At 38.6% G+C, this 18,125-nt stretch overlaps 1 protein-coding gene across 6 annotated transcripts in view; it reads left to right on the top strand.

Annotated features, from left to right (window-relative positions):
* The window catches only part of TTC3 (tetratricopeptide repeat domain 3), a 126,999-nt gene that overhangs the window by 29,948 nt on the left and 78,926 nt on the right, over nucleotides 1-18,125 (top strand). For all 6 annotated transcript variants that reach the window (XM_039480621.2, XM_010338275.3, XM_010338274.3 and 3 more), the window contains 5 exons: nucleotides 5,291-5,345; nucleotides 12,307-12,469; nucleotides 13,483-13,528; nucleotides 15,087-15,210; nucleotides 15,875-15,938. In XM_039480621.2, the coding sequence (XP_039336555.2) occupies nucleotides 5,291-5,345; nucleotides 12,307-12,469; nucleotides 13,483-13,528; nucleotides 15,087-15,210; nucleotides 15,875-15,938 (452 nt within the window). The remainder of the gene's footprint in view (nucleotides 1-5,290; nucleotides 5,346-12,306; nucleotides 12,470-13,482; nucleotides 13,529-15,086; nucleotides 15,211-15,874; nucleotides 15,939-18,125) is intronic.

Raw genomic sequence — 18,125 nt, 5'->3', positions numbered from 1 at the left:
GCCACCGCCTCCACCCTGGAATAGGTGTTCTTTACAAACATCATCTTCCAGGACAAAATGTAGCATATTTTATATGAAGTAATGGGGAGGGTCTGGAGAAATAAAAACACTTCCCCATGTAAGAATAATAAGTTCAGCAGCTGGGCTAGAACTGTTTCTTACTCTGTTTAATACTCTCACCGTGTCACACAGTCTTCAAGAGTAAATAACCATTTGCATCTCGAGTCTTGTCCCATTTTCATACATCTCTTGTGCAGGGAATTACTACGAAAAGTCAAACCAGATTATTTATACCATGAGCTGCTGTGGTCTGGATAAGCAATGGTGTCATGTAACTTGACTGTGCCCACTTTGCCTTAGTTGTAGGATGTGGCCATATGCCAGTAAATGTGAAAATTTATTAGTATTAATTGCATTCATGTACCTATAGATATTATGATATTTCTAATATGTGCTGTTAAAACAATACTGTTTGTAGTACTGTATATTATAATAAGTAATCATTGATTCAACAAATATTGGGGTTCTGTTGATGGATAATGTCAGAAATTAGCAAAAACAGCCTCTGTGTTTCAGACAGTGGGCTGGCATTGTGAGGGCCTGTAGTGGGAAGGAGTGTGTTGCATTTGTGGAACTGATAATTGCTAGATGGCCTAAATATAGAGGAGAGGGGAATATGGTCAGAGGTTAAGCCAAGGAAGTTCTTGTAGGCTGTGTTAAGGCTTTTGGCCCTTAAGAGCAGTAAGAAAGACAGTAAAGAATTTTAAACTTAGGAGAGCATGATTAATACTTTAATAAAAAATTATTTGAGCATGATGAGAATGGATCTGAATGGGATGTAGTGTGGATGTAGGTTAGGAGGCTGCTGGAGTAGTCTAGGCTTTGAGCAGAATATTTGCAGTGGAAATGGAAAAGTGGAAGGATTCAAGAGTTTAGAGGTGAAGTTGACAGAAGTTGCTCATGGTTGGTGTTGGAATGTGAGAGTGAAGGTGGTTGGAACTGTTGTGACATTTTTGCCTTAAGCAATGTCATGGATTATGGGCCAACTCCCAGCAGAATTGCTGGCAGAGGAATAAATTTGTAGGAGATGGAACTGGACTTCACTCTTGGACATACCGAATTGAAGTGTCTTTGAAGGCCAGGCACGGTGGCTCACGCCTTTGGGTAATCCCAGCACTTTGGGAGGCTGAGACAGGAGGATCACCTGAGGTCGGGAGTTTGAAACCAGCCTGGCCAACGTGGTGAAGCCCCGTCTATACTAAAAATACAAAAATTAGCTGGGCATGGAGGTGGGTGCCTGTAATCTCAGCTACTCAGGAGGCTGAGCCAGGAGAATTGTTTGAACCCGGGTGGCCGAAGTTGCAGTGAGCCAAAATCGCGCCATTGCACTCCAGCCTGGGCGACAAGCAAAATTCTGTATCAAAAAAAAAAAAAAAAAAGAAAAAAAAAAAGAAGTGCCTTTGAAGCATCCAAATTGCAGTGTTGTATCGGTAGTGAGTTATATGGGTCTGGAACTCAAGGGAGAATTTGGACAGGAGACGTGTTTGGGATAGTTAGCCTCCATGATTTGAGGTTGTAGATGTGGGTGAGATTGCTTAGAGAAGTGTATCTTAGCCTGGACTATACATTGGAATCACTCGAACTTTGAAAAATACTACCCACCCCAGAGATTCTGATTTAATTAATCTAGAGTAAACTTTGGGCATTGGGCTTCTACGAGCTTTCCAGATGGTACTAATGTGCAGTTAAGGTTGAGACCCACTGGTCTACAGAGAACCCAGGCTGATACTAGGAGAGAAATCAGATTTGAGCCTTGAACACATATGGCCAATTAGAGAAGGATGAGCCTGCCCAGGGGAGTATTAAAAGGTGGCCAGAAAGGTGGAACAAAGACTAAGTGTAGTATTGTGTGGTGTCATAGAAGTAAGTGAAAGGGTGGTGAACAGTGTCTCTGTTGGCTACTGAGAAGCCAGTTACAGTGAAACTTGCATTTGGCAACATGGACATCATTCATAAACCATAGGGAAAGCTGTCAGTAGGAAGCTTGGAACAGATGCCAGTTAGCTGGGATTGAGAAATGAGAGGAAATGGAGACAACTGGCACAGGCAGTTTTTTGTTTTTGGTTTGTGTGTGTGTGTGTGTGTGTGTGTGATGGAGTCTCACTCTGTCACTCTGTCACACAGGCTGGAGTACAGTTGTGTGATCTTGGTTCATTGCAAACTCTGCTGCCCGGGTTCAAGCGATTCTCCTGCCTCAGCCTCCCGAGTAGCTGGGATTGCAGGCACCTGCTACTGTATCCAGCTAATTTTTTTTAGTTTTTTAGTAGAGACGGGTTTCACCATCTTGGCCAGGCTGGTCTTGAACTCTTGACCTCGCGATCTCCCCGCCTCGGCCTCCCAAGGCATAGGCAGCTTTTAAAGGTATTTGGGAAGAGAGACCCACGTGTGGAGCCTAAGAGGTGTGCCATTGGATTAGGATGTTTTTGGCCGTAGGTAACAGAAACTTGATTCAACTGGTTTAAGTGGTAAAGAAAACTTACTTCGTTCAAGAGTTCCACAGGACAGTGGCACTAGGGTTGTATATTCAGTGGCTCAACAGTGTCATCAGAGGCTTAGATTTTTCCAGCCTCAGCGTGCGACTTGGTCCTCAGGCTGTCCTCTCAGAATGTAGGATGGCTGCTGTAATTCAGACATCAGCAGAAGGACAACTTTGTCTTATATCCTTAAAAAAAAAAAAAAAGTCTTAATACACTTGCTGAAAAGTATACAAGTGTTAAGTGTATAGATGGAATTTTCAGAAGCCAAACAACTGTAACCAGCACGCAGATCCCCTTGTTACTCCTCCGAGTCGCGACTCGCCTCCTCCCCCGGGAGGAGGAGAACTACCATCCTGGCTTCCAGTGGTTAATCTTGCCTGTTTTAGTGCAATGTAAACGAAATACTATACTATGTGTTCTTTTATGTTTGGTTTTCAGCATCGTTTTTGAGATCCATATTGTGTTGCATGTAGTCGTAAAGTGTTCATCTATTGCATGAATGTACCACATTTTATCCATTCCATTGTTGATGGGCATTTGTGTAGCTTCTCATATTTGGTTTTGACAGATAGTATTGTTGTGAACATATGTATTCATTTCTGTTGAGTGTATAATCAAGGAATGGAATTGCTGGGACAGAGGTTATGCTTATATGCATTTAGCTTTCCTGTGTGGTTATCATTTTGTACTCTTAAAGCAGCATATGAGAGTTTCAGTTCTGTGCCCTCACCAACACTTATTATTTTTCATCTTTTATTTTAGACATTTTGGTGGATATGTATTGGTATACCACTGTCATTATAATTTGCATTTTCATAAATATGAATAAGGATGTTTGGGATTTCATAAGGTTATTGACCATTTGGATATTCTCTTTTGTGAAGTGCCTGTTAAGGTCTTTTGCTATTTTTTTTCTTTTGAGTTGAATGCCTTATTCATTTTTAGGAGTTTTTCTTTTGTTTTGTATTCTGAATATGAGTCATTGGCCAGATATATGTATTACAAATATCTTCTCACACTCAGTGGCTTGCCTTTTCACTGTTGATGTTTTCTTTTCACAAACAAGTTACTAATTTTAATGTAGTACAGTTTATCAATTTTTCCTTTGTGATAAGTCCTTATTGTGTTCTGTTTACCATCTTTACCTATTCAAAGGTCACCAGATTTTCTGTGTTTCATCTAAAGGTTTGATTGTTTAACTTTGATATACAGATCTGCAGTCCATCTGGACCTTGTGTTTGTATTTAGCGTGAGGTAGTGCTGAAGATTCATATGGGCCAGGTGCGGTGGCTCATGCCTATAATCCCAGCACATGAGACAACAAGGCAGGAGGATTGCTTGAGCCCAGGAATTTGAGACCATCCTGGGCAACATAGTGGGACCCTGTCTCTACAAAAAATTTAAAAATTAGCCAGAAATTAGCTAGGTATGATGGCATGTGCCTATAGTCCCAGCTACTGAGGAGACTGAGGTGGGAGAAGCTCTTGAGCCTGTGAGGTCAAGGCTGTAGTGAGGGGGACTGGCATTGCACTCCAGCCTGAGTGACAGAGTGAGACTTTTTCTCAAAGAAAAGAAAAGAAAAAAAAAGATTCATATGGATGTCCAATTTACCCAGCACCGTTATTAAAAGTGTATTTTCTCTATGTACTGCAGTGTCACCTTTGTCATGAATCAGGTGATTATGCGTAAAGATCCATTGCTAGTTTCTTTGTTTTGTTGGTCAGGTTGCCTATCTTTATCTAGTTGAGTTTTTTTTTTTTTTTTTTTTAATGTAACCTTCTAGTATGTATTGATAGCTGGTAGTATAAGTTATCTAGTTTTGTTTTAATCTCTTTTTAAGAGTGAATTAGCATAAATATGAATGTGAAATGATGAACCAGCAAATCTTAATCTAGGTTAAAAAAACAAAGTGAATAAGTCAGTGAGTTGGGTACCTTGAGGAGACAAGAACAGTTGAACAAGTAAGATGGGATAAGAAAGGTTATAGTGAGATTTGGATACCTGAATCAGTGTTTGAACAGTTTCAAGTTCGAACAGCTTTGAGTGATGCTGAATTCCAGGGGTGCAGTGATGGGTGGCTGAGTTGGGCTAGAGGAGGAAGTCATTGAAGATAAGGAATCCAGGAAACTGTTAGGTATGGATCTGTTAGTACTTGATAGGTTATTAATGTACATTTAATAATGTAGTATCTAATTTAATATCTACCTCAGAACAGATAGAACAGAATTATCCACATTTTACAGATGTAATAACTTCCCAGAGATGTTAATAACTTCCTAATAGCCCCAAGAAAATTAATGATTAAATTAGACCAGCCCAGGTCTTATAGTCCAGCTTCCATGCTCTGTTCAGTGTAGCTTAGCTGATGTGTTGTGTGAAAGACCTGGTAGTGATACATCTGGAAATCAGAAGTCTTACTGACTTACAGAAATAGTACAGAAAAACATACAAATAAGAATGTTATGCATAGATACTATGTCAATATGTGGAAGAAATACTTCAGAAATACTAAAAGTAGTTATTCCTGGGTAGTTGTGATTGTGACTCTGGGTGACTTTTTCCCTTTGTCTTATTTTTCTGTATTTTCCAAATTTCCTATAATGGACGTATATTATATGGATTTTTAAAAATTATGATTATCTTTTGACTAGATAACATACGTGGAAAATTCACAGAATACATATATGCAAGACATAATACTTTTACTATAAAAGAGTGAAAATTTTAAAATACTTAATTGTTTTTCTTTTTAGAAATGCCCTCAGTGATGGAAAGAGAGCCATTATTCTGAAGAGCACTTGGCCAAAGGTAGGTTTCTTCCATATTTTACATTGAGCAAATAATGCCATATAACACTGTGAAAAATCTGTTCATGGATGTGTTTGTTCATAAAAATGCTATATGATACTATGTAGAGCTCCAGAATGTGAAAGAGGAGTCATCAGATGCATGATCAGCATGAGGACCCAGCCACAGCAGTGAAAGGCTGTGTGTGAGGACAGGCAGCCAGCCCATGGGCCATCTTGAGTCTTGAGGGTGTCTTAGTGATTGAGAGGTCATCCCTGCTTATTCTGGGTGGATGTGCCTGAATATGAAAAATGACTTAAAACTGGAAGGAAGTGTAGGAGGCTGTTTTTATAGGAGGCATGAAAAGATTTCTTAGCACAGTGCACAAATCAGCAGTGAAAATAGCCACCTTGATATATTTGGCTATATCATGCTTAAAAACTTGTGTATGTCAACAGACACCATGGATGAAATTGTAGTTTGAGGAGATAATTTGCCACATATATAGCTGGTAGGATTTATAGCCAGAAAATGCACATAATTCCCAAAATAAATAAGAAACTCAATAGAAAATGGGGCAGTAAAACAAGCATTTCACAGAAGAGTAATCCTGAAGAGCCAATAGAAATAAGAAACTATTTCTACTTCCTAGTAATTAAAATTGTAGGGATTTAATACACTGATAGAAAAATGTAACCAATAGTGCCGAATGGAAGGCTTTCACACAGAACCCACTATGTGAGTAAATATCATGGTGTGATACTGTTTGAGTCCTTCAGATTGGCAGAAATTAAAAAAGCCTCATAGTCCTGAGTGTTGGTGAGTGCATGTAGTAACAGGGAGCCCCAGTAAACTGGTAGGAGTGTGATTGCTTACAACCAATTCAGGGAGCACTCTGACAAGACAGACACCACAGTTACTTGATTCTGAGTGTGTGTACCCTAGACAGTTTCTTCAAATGTGCACATGGTGAGATATACAAGGTTGGTTATTGCAGCATTGTTTTAATGGCATATAACTGCAAATACTTACATGTCTATTAATAAAACAGCAGATAAATGTGGTATTTTCCCTTGATCAAAGTTGTTACTCTGACCTGTCTGATCTGTCCCTATCTTGAACACCTGTTATTTCCCCAACCTACCTCCTACTGTTCTGTCCCTGGTTTACTTTACCTTGGCCTCTTGGCCTCCTCACTGTTCTTCAGACATGCCAGGCCTACTTCTACTTTGTGCTTGCCCTTCCCTCTGCCTGGAATGCTTGTCCCCAGAGCATTAGCCAGCCCACTTATTTCCTTTCAGTCAATATTGAAAAGGACTCTTCTCAGCGAAACATTCCCTGGCCACATTACTAAAATGCCAGACACCTCACTTCCTATGCATTTATCTTCTTTCCCTGCTTTATTTTTTTCCTCCTAGGACTTATCATTATTGAATATATTATATCTACTGTTTGAGCTATATTTGCTATTTTGTGTCTTGCAGTATAACATGAGCTCCACAAGGAAAAATTTTTTTTGGTGTTTAGTTCACTTCACTCTTGAATCCAGACTGTCTGACAAGTGCCTGATACTTAGCAGGCACTCATTAGTAAATAATTGTTGACTTAGTGATTGAATGAATCAAATAGTAGATTGCAGTTGAATTAACTGGCTTATCAACATTTAATGGATTTTAAAAAGTGTTAAATGAAAAAGTCAGAAGTATGACATAGGCTGGAAAAACATCAAGTTCATGATTAGTGTGTGCTTCTGGGCAGTAAGAGAGAGAAATGAGATTGGAGAGGGTACAAAGGAGATTTCAGCCATATCTGTATAGTTTTATTTCTTTCATTAAAAAATCGGAAGCAAATATACAAAGTGTTGACAGTTAATACTGGCTACCTGTGAATTAGTCTCCATATTTTCCTAAATTATAAAAATCTCCTTTTTTTTTTTTAAAAAAAGTGGAGTTTTAGATGCCAGGTGTAATGGTTAATGCCTGTAATCCTAGGACTTTGGGAGGCCGAGGCGGGCAAGTCACTTGAGGTCAGGAGTTCAAGACCAGCCTGGCCAACATGTGAAACCCTGTCTCTAAAAAAAATACAAAAAGATGAGCTGGGTGTGGTGGCGCATGCCTGTAGTTCCAGCTATTCAGGAGGTTGAGGCAGGAGAATCACTTGAACCCAGAAGGTGGAGGTTGCAGTGAGCCAAGATCGTACCACTACATTCTAGCCTGGGTGACAGAGCAAAACTCCCCCATCTCAAAAAAAAAAAAAAATTTTTTTTTTAAAGTAGAGCTTTAAATAAGATATAGAAAGGCACATGTTATTTCATACTTCATTCCTGGTTTTACATAATTAAAAACTAATGCAAGTAGAATCAGAATTTTAAGGCCTTAGATAATTTAATCTCATTTGATACTTCCATTACTGCTCTGCAAATAGCCTTCATTAGATTAATTGTAGGAATTTATTTTGTTTAATTTTTTTTGAAATGAACTTTTGTTTATATTATAAATATCACATGATTAAAAAGAAAAATAGAATATAGCAGAGTGTAAAGTAAAAGGGAAAAGTCAGCCTGGAGACTGTTTTTAAAAGACAGATTTCTTTGCTTTTCTCCAAAATTGTGATGCAGGTTTAGGAATGTGTATTTAGGAACTCAAGGGCATATCCCTTGAGTTCAAGACCAGACTGGGCAACATGGCAAAACCACATCTTTACAAAAAATACAAAAAACTAGCTGGGCGTAGTGGCATGTGCCAGTAGTCCCAGCTACTTGGGAGGCTAAGGTGGGATAATCACCTGAGCCCAGGAAGTTGAGGCTACAGCAAGCTATGATTGCACCACTTCAAAAATAGAAAAAGTAAAAGAAAAAAACTTTAACAATTATTTTGAGAACTTTGTGGAGGATACTTGTTCCTCGCTTAGTTTCTTAAACAAAATAGTCATTGTTTTTTTTTTTTTTTCTTTTTTGTTTTTATTATACTTTCAGTTCTGGGGTACATGTACAGCTTGGGCAGGATTGTTACATAGGTATACATATGCCATGGTGGTTTGCTGCGTCCATCCCCCCATAATCTACATTAGGTATTGCTCCTAATGTTATTCCTCCCCAATCCCCCCACCCTCTGCTATCCACTCTTTTTTTAAACTGGAATGTTTGGTGATGTGTCATATGATTGCAGAAATATTTGTGTAGATAAAAACATATAACCACTAGTAAGTATTTTAGAAATTTGGTAACTGCATAACTAGGTTATTTTTCTTCTTCTTCTTTTTTAATCCCAGAAAAGAATGCTCATTGAAGGTTAAACTTCAGAGCAAAAGTAGATCATACAGGGTGCATAAGATTGCCTTACTTTAGAATTAGTTATGAGCTTAAGTCTATGGAGTCTTACCTCTCAGATATAAGCGTGTCAGAGAATGTACTCTGTAGATTTCTAAGTGAGGGTGGGCCATATTTTTTTCTTCTTCTTAATGGGGAAGATTGGTACAACATCACCTGTCTCTAGACTTACTTTCAGGATTTAGAAAGGGTGAGTCACATGTCCTGAAGAGTGAGATTTTTATTAGCATCAAAAGATATGTTTATACATGTCTATGTACATTGTGTTTTGGTCTATGTCCTATAGGATACAAAATAACCTCAGAAATGCCCTCCTCAGAAATGTTCTCAAGAACATTTAAATTTTGAGGGATACTTTGAGACTTCTGTTTGTGAATAACAAAAACCAAATTCAGATTTGACTTAAGTAGAAAAGGGAATTAATTGGCTCATGTGACTGAAAAGTCTAGGGTTTAGGTTCAGGAATGGTTGGATCCAGATTTGTACATATTTTTCTTTTCTCAACTTTGCTTCCCTGTTTGTCAGCTTCATGTTTAGTCTTTTTCTAGCTACCCTCTCTGATTTTACCTGGATTATCTTCTTAACTCTCCACACTCACTCATCTTTTTCTTGTGGTGTTTTATCTGCCTTTATGTCCATTCAGTGTATTTTTCATCTTAAATGCTGTAGTTTTCATCTCTAGAAGTTAAATTTGGGTCTTTCTTATATATTTCATGCCTTGAACATATTCCATCTTTCCTTTAACCTCTGGAACACATGGGAGATAGTTATAATAAGTGTGTCAGTGTCCTTGTCTACTAATTCTGTCATCTGTGTCATTTGTGGGTTGTTCAATTGGTTTGTTTTGCTCTTCAATATAGGTCATATTTTCCTTCTTTGCCTAGCTGGTAACTGGATGCCAGATGTAAATTTTACCTTGTTTGGTGCTATATATTCTTGTTTTTCTTAAATATTCTTGATCTTTGTTTGGAGAGCCAGTAAAGTTACTTGGAAACAGTTTACTTCAAGGTCTTGTTTTAAGAGTTTTTTAGGTGAGACTATAGCGGCATTTAATCCAGGGCTAATTTTTTCCCCACTACTGAAGTAAATTTTTTTCTGAGTACTCTGCGTGAAGTAGAGAATTCACCCCATGAATTACGGTATTTTTCACTCTTGTTGGTGGGAACAGGAATTATTCCTGATTTGTTTCAGTTCTGGCTTTTGTTCCCTGTGAGCCTTTCAGGTGGTTCTTTCCCTGGCGGTGGACTGTTTCCCCAGGCATGTGCTGATGGGCACTTAGCCGAACACTCAAGGGGTCCCTCTGGAGTTCTCCTTGTGTGCAGCTTTCTCTTCTCTGGCCCTCTGCTTTGTGAATTCAGCTGCCTTGGTCCCCTAGACTCTTGCCTCTATCTCCTTAATTGAGAGAGACTGCCGGTCTGCCTAGGTTTTCTCTCCCCATCCTCTGGCTGAGAGACTTTCTCATCGGTAAGCTGGAGCAATCACAAGGCTTACTTTGTATGTTTTTCATCTCTCAGGGGCTACTCTCTTTTGTTGCCTTGTATTCAGTGTCTTGCAAGCTCGTGTCTTTTGTCTTTGTTTGTTTTAGGTGGGAGGGGAAAAATCAAATCCTTGTTACTCCATTTTGGTTAGAAGTGTGGCTTAGAGTGTAGGCTCTCTGGGCTTTATTTTTAAAAACCTTTTACCAGGTAGCGGGAACCCCAAACTGATGTCATGAGTAGCTGTTAATTCCAGGGAAAGGCGAACGTTTCTTGCCTTTCCCTGGAATTAACATAAGTGTCTGTATGGTAGACCTGAGGGATGCCAGATTGGTTCTGATTGAGCCATGTGCCCGCCTGTGGCAACCAAGGCAAGATTTACTGCCTTGACCTGGAAAGTAGTGCATTTCAATTGGGCAGTCTCCTGGGTCACAGCCACACTTCCACCCTGCTGTCCACTGTTAGGGTGGAGTACTGGAGCTGACAGTCCTGCTGTTACTGTGAGAAGTGGGAACATGGTCGCCGCCCCAAGTGAGGGGAGGCTAGGGAGATGAGCAATAGGGCATTTTCATGTATGTGATAGAGAATGAGATTGTGAAAAGAAGAGCAAACCTTTCTGTTGTAATTGAGTTTCAGAAACTCTAAGGTACCTTTAATTTAAGCTTCATTGAAACAACTTCCTTCAGCAGGGAGGTCTGAATTAACTATTTTCCTAACAGGAGTTACACTAGGTTTATAGGGTTTAGGGCAAAGGATCCAATAAAAGGTGATAAAAGTATGAAGAAAAGAGAAAGAAATAAAGTGTTCTCTACAAATTTCGTGGGTTTCGTTTATGATCTATCATTATTTCTTATGCTAGCTGTGGTTTTTTAAAATGCAGTTATTTAAACACTGAAATCAGTAAATGCTTAGGGGATAGGATTTCACCTTGTATCCTAAGAGATCCCTTTGTCTTCTTATACCTCAGGTGTCAGGAAGCATGGCCTATACCCTTTCAGCAAAGCAGAGTTCAGTGAAATGCCATATTAATTGGAGTCTGAGTTAAGCCCAAATAGTCTGTCTAAAAAGACTCCAGAACCTTTAGATCCACGTGATACACCAGAGCAGGATCACTTATGGTAAACCTGCATAAATACATGCCTACCTAATTGTTTCTGGCTTCTAGTGAAAAGCTGATCCTTCTTAAAAGAGTTGCTTATTTTTTATTTTATAATTTCTCCCAGATTTTCACTGAATCTCAGTGTTTCTTGTGAAATGTGTAGTGAAGAGGAAAGAGCTTTGGACCAGGTGTCATAAAATCCAATCTTTGGTTTGCCTCTTAAGTAAGCGTGGTATTAGGTTAGTTTCTAACCTCTAGCCTCTTTCACTAGCAAATCACCTTTCCAGTAGTCCTGCGCCTAAAATGGGAATTTGGTTTGTGAGGAGCTAGAAGCCGGGTTGGTTCAGTTAGCCTCAGGTTTTGGTACTATTAGCTTTGTAGATTAAAAAGTTTATGCTTGATATAGAAGATTTCCAGAATATGTAAATGGGCCAGCAAGGATTTTGGTTCTGTAGCAAAAAACCCTTGTCGTTGGAATTAAATGTAAGTCCCTGGTTTTTGGCTTCTTAAAGGGAAGATCTGAGAGATAACAATGAAAAGCTTACTGAAGGTGGGAGGGCTGGATGGAATATCTAGCCTGAGCACATCCCCTACCTACCTGCACTCTTTGGAGTATGAGAAAACCACCACACAGGCTGATTGTTCCATTCAGCTCTAAACCTCTCCATTTCCAGGTGTAGGAAAGACGATGACTTAGAGACTGTTATTGCCTTCAAATATTTTAAAAACATGAAGTTATTTATAATGAATGACACTTTTTACTTTGGCACAAACTTATATTCTTTATTAGCAAAATATAACAAAAATTAAATTCTTTGCTGAGGGTACAGAAATTTCTTAAGCAAAAATAATCGATCCTTAGTTATTGTAATTATTTGTCTATTTATAACTTTTCACTTAGCTCATTAGGTAATTTTATTTCCTGAGGTATTAACATTTTAAATTTATTTTTCATTGGTAGGGACCTAATCTAATATTTTAAGTAATGAATCGGTTTTCAAGCACAATATTTTTCCTTATCTATTTTCTTTAACCGAAGCATATTTTTGAGAAAAAATTAAATTTATCTTTTTGGAACAGGGTCATTATCGTTATTGTGATGCTCTTTCTATGCTGGGGGAATATGACTGGGCCCTGCAAGCAAACATTAAAGCTCAAAAACTCTGTAAAAATGACCCTGAGGGAATCAAGGATCTAATTCAGCAGCATGTAAAGTTACAAAAACAAATAGAAGACCTGCAAGGTATTTCACCTAAGATTCTTTTGGTTACAGTCAAATCCCTTTCAAACTTTGGAACGTGGGTTTCTTGGATTAATGAAGGACCACAAATCAATCCTCAGATAATTTATCCTTATTTTATCATGTTCTCTTGGTCATGGCACTTGGGTTTTTCATTTCTGTGTAGAGTTATGTATTATCCATTAGATAATTATAAATGATTTGTACTTTTTATTTGAAACAGACAGCAACCAAGTTGTTATTCTTTATTCTTCTGTAGAAAAAAAATCCCTTTCAGAAATTCTGAATAAAATAAATGCTTTTTGAAACAAAAGTATTTAAAAATACTTCCTTCATTGCTAAAGTAATTTCCTCAAGAAAAGACCCTTCAGTAGAGCTGCTTGATATTTCTGCACGTTTGTGCTAATTCTTTAGTGTGCTGAACATATATATATATATGTATACATATATATATATAAATATAAATAAATATATATATACACACACACTTATGTTTTTTATATATATAGCAGAAATTGGCTGTCCAGGCTAGGAGTTGTAGATTTTCATTCTGCCCTTGTTTTCTAAGTCTTTTGCTTTCTCCCTTAGTCTACATTTTTAGCGTATGAGTCTTTCCTGCTTTTTCTTCTTTGGGTCGTACAAAGCTGAGCTGAACAGCTCTGTTTGACCAGCATGTGTATATATATATATGTGATAGGATTATGTAATAAGATTGTGAGCTCCTTGAAGACAGGTACCACCTCTGATTCAGATTTACATATTGCTGTCATCTTGTCAGTGATCACATGTGGTGGAATGTCATACCAGGTTTGTGTAACATTTTGTTGACACCATCCTAAAACTAAAGACATCTAGAAATGTAAAATTTCTTAGGTTTACTTTTCAGTTTTCTAAATTTGATGTTCCTTACTATCAATCAGCTTAAAGGAAATTTGAAAATCTTTTAAAGTCTATGTTGCCAATCCACTGATTACTATGTGTGTGTGTGTGTGTGTGTGTGTGATTGACTTTTATAGGTCGAACAGCAAATAAGAATCCAATTAAAGCCTTTTACGAAAACAGGTAAGTTAATAGCAGGTCAGTAGCTGCTACTAGGATTGGCTTTGCCCCGTGAATTTAAGAATCATTTATGTTTGGTGCTTTAGGAGCTAATAGCAACCACACTAAAGTTGGAGGTGGAAGAGAAAGAGGTGGTATTTTAAGTGTCTGTGTTATCAGGTGACCTGTAAGTTGTTATTTTGCTGTTTTACTGAATCATGTGGCTATAAGCCCAGTAGCATACATAATCCTATGGGAAAAGAGAAGTGAAACGTTAACTGAACGGTACTATGCTTGAATAATACCAGTTTAGCCATGAAGGTTCTGGCAGCAGAGAGCTGGGACACAGCCTATGCCCTGTGCCCTTCACCTCTATTTTAGAAACATCTATGGCAAAAACCACAATTACTTTTGCATGAACCTAATACTTCCAGCTTCCTGATGTCTTTCAAAGGCTAAGATACTTCCTATTAGAAATAGGCAACAGACAGACTTGAGTATGCTCACAAGAAAACAGCAGCCAGGGTTCTACCTTTGTTCATTTGGCAATTAGAACAGGTTAAATGTTTTTCTGCATGCTTGTTCAGATGTCTGGGATATTGAAACTGCTAATTCTGTAGCATGCTGAACATGTAGACATAAAGAAATTGGCTGTGGAGGCTTTGAATTTAATTTATCCTAATTTAACTTAAATTAGGATATTTAAATTTAACACAAGGACATAGGTATTTATTTATTTATTTATTATTTTTTGAGGTGGAGTCTCGCTCTGTCAACCAGGCTGGAGTACAGTGGTGTGATCTTGGCTCACTGCAACCTCCACCTCCAGGATTCAAGCAATTCTCCTGCCTCAGCCTCTTGAGTAGCTGGGAATATAGGCACCTGCTACCATACCCAGCTAATTTTTGTATTTTTAGTAGAGATGGGGTTTCACCATGTTGGTCAGGCTGGTAGGCTGGTCTCCAACTCCTGACCTCAAGTGATCTGCCCGCCTTGGCCTCCCAAAGTGCTGAGATTACAGGAGTAAGCCACTGTGCCCAGCTTGAGCCACTGCACCTGGCTGGTATTTAAATGTTAGAACCCAGAATGCTTTTTTTGAACTGTTCTTTTTTTTTTTTTTTTTTTTGAGAGTCTCCTTCTGTCACCCAGGCTGGAGTGCAGTGGCACAATCTTGGCTCACTGCAACCTCTGCCTACTGGGTTCAAGCAGTTCTCCTGCCTCAGCCTCCCCAGTGGCTGGGATTACAGGTGCACGCCACCACACCTGGCTAATGTTTGTATTTTTAGTAGAGATAGGGTTTCACCATGTTGGCCAGGCTAGTCTTGAACTCCTGACCTCAGATGATCCACCTGCCCTGGCCTCCCAAAGTGCTGGAATTATAGGTGTTGAGCCACCATGCCCAGCCCTTAACTTTATTTTTTTGAGTTTAATACCAAATTTATAATAATGTTTATGTATAAAGCCCCATCTCAGAGGTAGAAAATCTTTTCAAGGAAAAAAGCTGTGATTGCTGCAACCTGTTCATTCGAAGGATAACTTTTTAAAAAATGTGTAATAATTCATTTCTTTTTCCCCCATTTAGAGCCTATATACCTAGGAGTTTATCAGGACGTATATTTAGTACTTCACTTAACTTTGTGGAGAAGGAAAGAGATTTCAGAAAAATTAATCACAAAATGGCAAACGGTGGTAATCAGAATCCAAAGGTAAGCTTCATTGAAAACTACAGTTTTTTTCAAGTATAGATTGCCTCCTATTTTTACAATAATATTTTGGTTAAAATAGAAACTAAATTTTTGGCGATTTGAACCCTTTTTGCCTATTGCTACCAAAAGAATGACCTCTTTTTAATAAACAATCTGAGTATCTCATACAACTGTATAAAGATAATATTTGAAAGTCACAGAATTTCTTTTGAGATCACATTTGTGTCTTTTCAAAATATTTTTTAAAATAATCATTTTGCCACGTCTTCCTATGTTCTCTCTTCGCTTGTTGGAAAAGTCCTCTTGTTGACAATACTGAAAATTTCCAAGAGACTTTGTTCAGTTAGGGAGGAGTATAAGGAGAGATGTGATGGTGTTAATTCAGACGTTACTGAACAATTGTCACATCAGGCGTCATGCCAGGCATCAGAAATAGAATTGTCATTCAAGAATTTGTCATTACCTATCATGATCCTCATCGTTAGTTATCATTTTGTTTGCCTCTTTATACATTTAGGCTTAATAACCAGTTGCATATTTTAGGTGTTTGGGTGAATTCTATCCTATTATATTCTGAATTCTTCAATGTAGCTCTTATATTCTTCATGGCTGTGTTTTTGTGTTTTTTTTTTAAAAGTCTCACTGTTTTTATTTTCATGGGCAGGTGGTGGATGAGGCAATGAAGGTAGATGATTGTGACTGTCATCCTGAATTTTCACCACCACCAAGTGAGTATTGTTTTTTATATCAGTTGTTGCCAAGTTAATAAACTTGCCAAGTCTCCTAAACTTTTATGCCCTAAAATTTGCACAAGCCTTGCTTATAACCACTCTTGTTCTCCTTTTACTTTGTAATGCGTCTGTGTTAAGAAAATGTTGAATATTTATTTGAAATCAGTGCTCAGTCTTTTCATATCATTTAGTAAATGTAATTTTGGATATTCAAATAAAAGGAATGGAAAAGATGAAGTACATACCTCTTTTTGGTCTGCTGCTTAATTTTTTTAGGCTGTTGTTTCTCATTATTGAAAATTTATTATTGCCTCCCCTCCTCCCACCACCAGGAGCCCGTTTAGACGTTTTTAAATCTAATTGTTCTCTCCCATAAAATTTTAGTAGCTGTTTATATACCATATGTGCATCTGTGCTTTATGTATAAAAATAATTAGATTTTGTTTCCAATAACTAATTTTCACCCTATTGGGGGTGATAGCACCCATGTTGAGAATGGATGCTGCTATAACAAAAATACCATAAGCTGGTTAGCTTGTAAGCAATAAGCATTTATTTCTCACATTTCCAGAAGCTGGGAAATTCATCATCATGATGTCAACGGATTCAATGTCTGCTGAGGGTCCTCTTCCTGGTTCACTGATGGCCATCTTTTTGTGGTGTCCTCATGTAGTAGAAGGAGCAAGACAGCCCTCTGGGGTCTCTTTTTTTTTTTTTGAGACAGAGTCTTGCTCTGTTGCCCAGGCTGGAGTGCAGTGGCGTGATCTAGGCTCATTGCAACCTCTGCCTCCTGGGTTCAAGTGATTCTCGTGCCTCAGCCTCCTGAGTAGCTGGGATTACATGTAGGCATGCGCCACCATGCCTGTCTAATTTTTCTATTTTTAGTAGAGACAGGGTTTTGCCATGCTGGCCAGGCTGGTCTCAAAATCTTTGCCTCAAGCAATCCTCCCACCTTGGCCTCCCAAAGTGCTGGGACTGCAGGCGTGAGCCACCACCCTTGCCTGGGGTCTTTTCTCATAAGGGCACTAATCCCATTCATGAGAGATCAGCCTCATGACCTAGTTACCTCCCAAAGATTCCACCTCCTATCACCATTGCCTTGAGGATTTGGTTTTCAACATGTGAATCTTGTGGGGGACACAGATGTCCAAACCATAAGAATGCTGTAGGCTAAGTCTCATTTGTTTTAAATTGTGTGTGCTCAGTGCATGTATTTATTTACATATATAGCAAACCTAGACACTGTAGAACCTCATTACTTGGCATCATTTGGAGGTGAAGGTTCTGGAGAAGTGAGTATTTTTGTGCTTCATTTATTTCTGAAATTTTCTTAGTACCATCAGAGTTTAATGAAAATCTTTCTAAAGTATATTACATGGTTCCCTGTCTTTTAAAATGGAATTTAGAAAAATACAGGTTTTCTTGACGGCTTAAGGTTGTGGTCACACACAGCAGTTACTCACCTCAAGCTTGGTAGTGTTCCTCCCAGGATTCTTGAGGTGAGATTGTTGATTTTTTTAGTTAGTGATCTCTTTTCCTTTCTCTTTTTTGTTAGGTGGTTGGTTTTCCTTTCCATGGTTTTGCTTCTAGCAACCATTTCTATTTTTTGCGACCTGCAGCGCCATGTTCGCTCAGGCTCAGTTAGTTCCGCAGATGCAGCTACTTAGTACTGACCATTTCCGTTTGGTTAGCACATTAGCGTAATTCCAAGGCCACAGAATGGAAATCAAACTGGAATTCTTCTACCTTTCCAAAAGCTACCTTTGTTTTCTGAGGCCACCAAAGCCCAGGCTCTCATTCCCTCCTTATTACAACTTGGCTCTGACTTTTCTCTGTGCCCTCCCCTTAAACCTTCATTAGATGCACCCTGCTCCTCCTGCCGCACTAGCTCTTCTGTACAGCTCTGAGCATGGCTTTCCCTGCCCAAAAATATGCAGTGGTTTCCTACTCCTGCCAGCAGAGTAAAGCTGGGCTCACAGAGCTGGGTCTGAAGCTGAGGTTCTGTAAACACTCACCCCAGCTTGCCTTAGCAGCCCTTTTCCAGGCCTCCACCCTTTTTGAGCTCTTGAAATCACACAGGTTTACTTAGTGCTTCTGAAATTAACTCTGCTCTTGGGTTCAGGCCATTCTATCCAAATCGTACTTGTTCCTCAAAACCAAATACAAATGCTGTATCCTCACTAA

This window comes from Saimiri boliviensis, chromosome 18 (assembly GCF_048565385.1).
Source record: "Saimiri boliviensis isolate mSaiBol1 chromosome 18, mSaiBol1.pri, whole genome shotgun sequence".
In the NCBI taxonomy this organism is placed as follows: Eukaryota; Metazoa; Chordata; class Mammalia; order Primates; family Cebidae; genus Saimiri; species Saimiri boliviensis.
The sequence above is the reverse complement of the archived record's forward strand: the minus strand, read 5'-3'. Positions and strand labels throughout refer to the sequence as shown.